The sequence below is a fragment of the Sceloporus undulatus genome, unplaced genomic scaffold (genome assembly GCF_019175285.1).
Source record: "Sceloporus undulatus isolate JIND9_A2432 ecotype Alabama unplaced genomic scaffold, SceUnd_v1.1 scaffold_3211, whole genome shotgun sequence".
Classification (NCBI taxonomy): domain Eukaryota; kingdom Metazoa; phylum Chordata; class Lepidosauria; order Squamata; family Phrynosomatidae; genus Sceloporus; species Sceloporus undulatus.
The window spans coordinates 1-3,148 of record NW_024806131.1 but is presented as its reverse complement, the minus strand read 5'-3'; the positions used below and the strand labels follow the sequence as shown (position 1 = coordinate 3,148).

At 53.4% G+C, this 3,148-nt stretch overlaps 1 protein-coding gene across 1 annotated transcript; it reads left to right on the top strand.

Moving 5' to 3' along the window:
- Positions 1–396: 396 nt before the first annotated feature.
- LOC121918032 lies at positions 397–3,142 on the top strand (the record flags this gene model as incomplete). The annotated part of the gene is made up of 8 exons (XM_042444147.1): positions 397–763; positions 916–1,063; positions 1,170–1,232; positions 1,919–1,981; positions 2,085–2,180; positions 2,260–2,310; positions 2,410–2,474; positions 3,098–3,142. Coding segments are annotated over 8 exons (898 nt in total), but the record flags the coding sequence as incomplete, so codon positions are not given.
- Between the last annotated feature and the right edge of the window lie 6 nt (positions 3,143–3,148).

Sequence of the window (3,148 nt, the reverse complement as noted above, 5' to 3'; positions counted from 1 at the left end):
GACTTAGATATTCCTAGAGAGAACATATTAATCAAATCTCTGAATAATCAAATCTGCAAATATCAAAGCTGCAAATATGGAGGGATGAGTGTAGTGTTAATTCAGTTATTCACAAGGAAGAATAGACAAGCTAAGAGTGGCTGCTGCAGCAGTATGCTTTTGCCTGGGCCTGATGGGAAAGACACGGTTCTTCTCTCTTCTTTTTCTTCCTCTGCATGTTCATTGAATGCAAACAACTTTTGCATTTAGCACTCAGTTTGCAGCAGTTAAAGTAAGCTGAGGACAAAGCTGGGAATGTGGGAGGAGAAGGGAACCGGGGCATTTTGAAAGCATCTGGAAAACTGGGACTTGGGGCCAGTGGGGTGGACTCTGACTTGCCCCATCTTTTCCTTGCAGATACCTGGCAGGAGTTGCTGCCCACTTTGACGCGTGCGGATGCTGACTTGCCCGGCCTCTACTTCCTGGGCGGCACAGAGCCCCTCTATGTGGTCGGGGGCAACACTCAGGACAACGTGGTGGTCTCCTTCAACCGGAGCCACCGGCAATGGGGTCCGGTCCGTTCGCTGCCCAAGTGCAGCCTGGCTGGACAGGGCCTGGCTGTGGGTGAGGTGCTCTACATGGCCTCCCCAGACTTGGGGGCCGTTTTGGAGGTGGACTTAGGGGTGCCTGACTGCTGCCTGCTGCCCCCACCGCCCTTCCCTCTCTACTATGAGGCCTTCTTTCTCCTCCACTTCCCCTTGGAGGACCCTGGGGAGGAAGGAGGGCTCTTTGTCTTTCCAGGCGAGGCCTGTTGACGCTGGCCTGCCTCTCTCCCCCTCAAGATGGCGGTCGGAAGGAGGGCTCTTTGTCTTTCCAGGCGAGGCCTGTTGCAAAGCCCAGAGAACCCTCTATCTAGCCTTGCTTTCCCTCACAAAGGTTCCGTATCTGCTCTGGAACCTGCTTGACTCCATTCTGGAACCCGGCCGTTGGAGACCAGCGGCTGCTTTCTCTGAGGCTCCTTGGCCTGGACTCAGGACTCAGGCCTCCTCCATTGACCATGCCTGGCTTCAAGGACCGCATGAAAGTGAGTAAGGGCCGAAGGGCAGAGGCCAAGCGGTGGGAGGACAGCCAGGGCGCCCCTTCTTCTTCTCCTCTGGCTCTCCTTCATTGTTTCCCTCCTTTGCTTCCAGGCCATCAAGGAACATTTCAAGCCTCCTAAACGGACCAAGCCTGACCCCAAGGGCTGCTTCGAAGTGAGTGAAGGCCAAAGGGCAGAGGCCAAGCTGTGGGAGGACAGTCAGGGCTAGGGATGCCATAACCCGGTGGCCGCCGGGAAAAGCACGCTTTTGGAGGCCCCTCCCGGTCACGGTCCGGTTTGGCCCCCAGCAATGCATTGGTCCCGGCCCCACGCGCAGGCCTCTGAAACAGGAGCTTGTCCCCTGCTTTGTTGCCAGCCGGCCATTGGCCAGCTGGCCAAAGGGGACGGGTTCCTCTGCACGCACCTCCCAGGCGTCAGCAGGGGCCAGGGGCAGCGATCACGGCCGGCCCCCGCACGCCTTCCTGGCCTTTAAGGAGGCCTGGGACTCCTTAAAGGCCAGGGAAGAAGAAGGATTGCCGCCGGCTCTCCCTCTCTTTCCTGGTCTTGGTCTCCTCAGAGGCCAGGAAAGAGGGACACTTTTTTATGTAGGACACTTTTTTTATTAAATGGAGGACGCCCCGTGCCCCTTCCTGGCCTTTAAGGAGTTCTCGGTCTCCTTGGAGGCCGGGAAGGGGCGTTGGGTGTCCTCCATTTAAAAAAAAGGGGGGGTTGTCCTAGATTTGAAAACATTGTCCTACATTTGTCTCGGTCTGGCGGTCCTGAGGTATGGCAACCCTAGTCAGGGCACCCCTTCTTCTTCTCCCCTGGCCCTCCTTCATCGTCTCTCTCCTTTGCTTCCAGGCTTCCGGGAAACATATCAAGCCTCCTACACGGACCAAGCCTGACCCCAAGGGCTGCTTCGAAGTGAGTGAGGGCCAAAGAGCAGAGGCCAAGCGGTGGGAGGACAGCCAGGACGCCCCTTCTTCCTCCCTGGCTCTCCTTCATTGTCTCTCTCCTTTGCTTCCAGGCTGCCACGAAACCTTTCCGTTGGATGTTGCTATGCGCAAAGCGCCCAAAGGATGAGGATGAAAAGCTTGAGGCAGAGAGCCTTCCCTCTTTGATGGTAATGTAATAAAGTCCTTTCTCCCTTTTCCCTCTTTATGGGAGCACTGTCCAAACTCATTCTTCTTTTCCCTTGATAGGAAACAGAGGAAGAGAAGGAAGCAGGAGGGGAAGGAAAAGATGGGGAGAAGGTGAATAACTCTTTGGGGGGAGAGGCTTTTAGGGTCAGGCCCACCCCAAGGCCACCCTTTGTGTCCCATGTTCTCTCTTTCACTGATCTTTATTTATAGGATTTGGGCAGCCATGATCCCTCTCCTGCAGAGGTAGACCCTAATCCTGGGCCCGCTTTGGACAGGTAACTTCTTATGTCTCCATAAGCGTTCTTTCCAGACCATCATTCTGGTCCCAATTATTTCATGGTGTTTTTCCTTCCTTCCTTCCTTCCTTCCTTCCTTCCTTCCTTCCTTCCTTCCTTCCTTCCCTTCTATCACTCCCCATCCCCTCCTTCTTTCCTTCCTTCTTTCTTTGCTTCCTTTTTTCTTACTTTCCTTGTTTCCTTCCTTCCTTCCTTTCCCTTCCTTTCCCCTTCTTCCTCTTTTCCTTCCTTTTTTACCTTGCTCCTTCCTTTCATTGCTCCCTCCCTCTTTCCTTGCTTATTTTCCCCTCCCTTTCTTTTCCACCTCTTCCCTCCCACTCTCATTCATTCTCTTTCTTTTTCTTCCTTTCCCCCTTCCCTTTTTTCCCTTCCTTTCTTTTCCTTGAACCCTTCTCTCTCTCCCACCCTCCTTTCTTTCTTCTTCCTTGCTTCCTTCTCTTTCTCTACCTTTCCCCTTCTTTCCCCTTCTCTCCTTCTTCCTTCCTTCCTTCCTTCCTTCCTTCCTTCCTTCCCTCTTTCTTTCTTTCTTTTCTTCCTTCTTACTGTGACTGAGGGATAATGATGATGATGACGATGATATGCTTTTCCTGTCCCTATTTCAGTTCACCACAACCACAGGTGACCCATGCAGAGACCATCCCTGAGACGCTTGT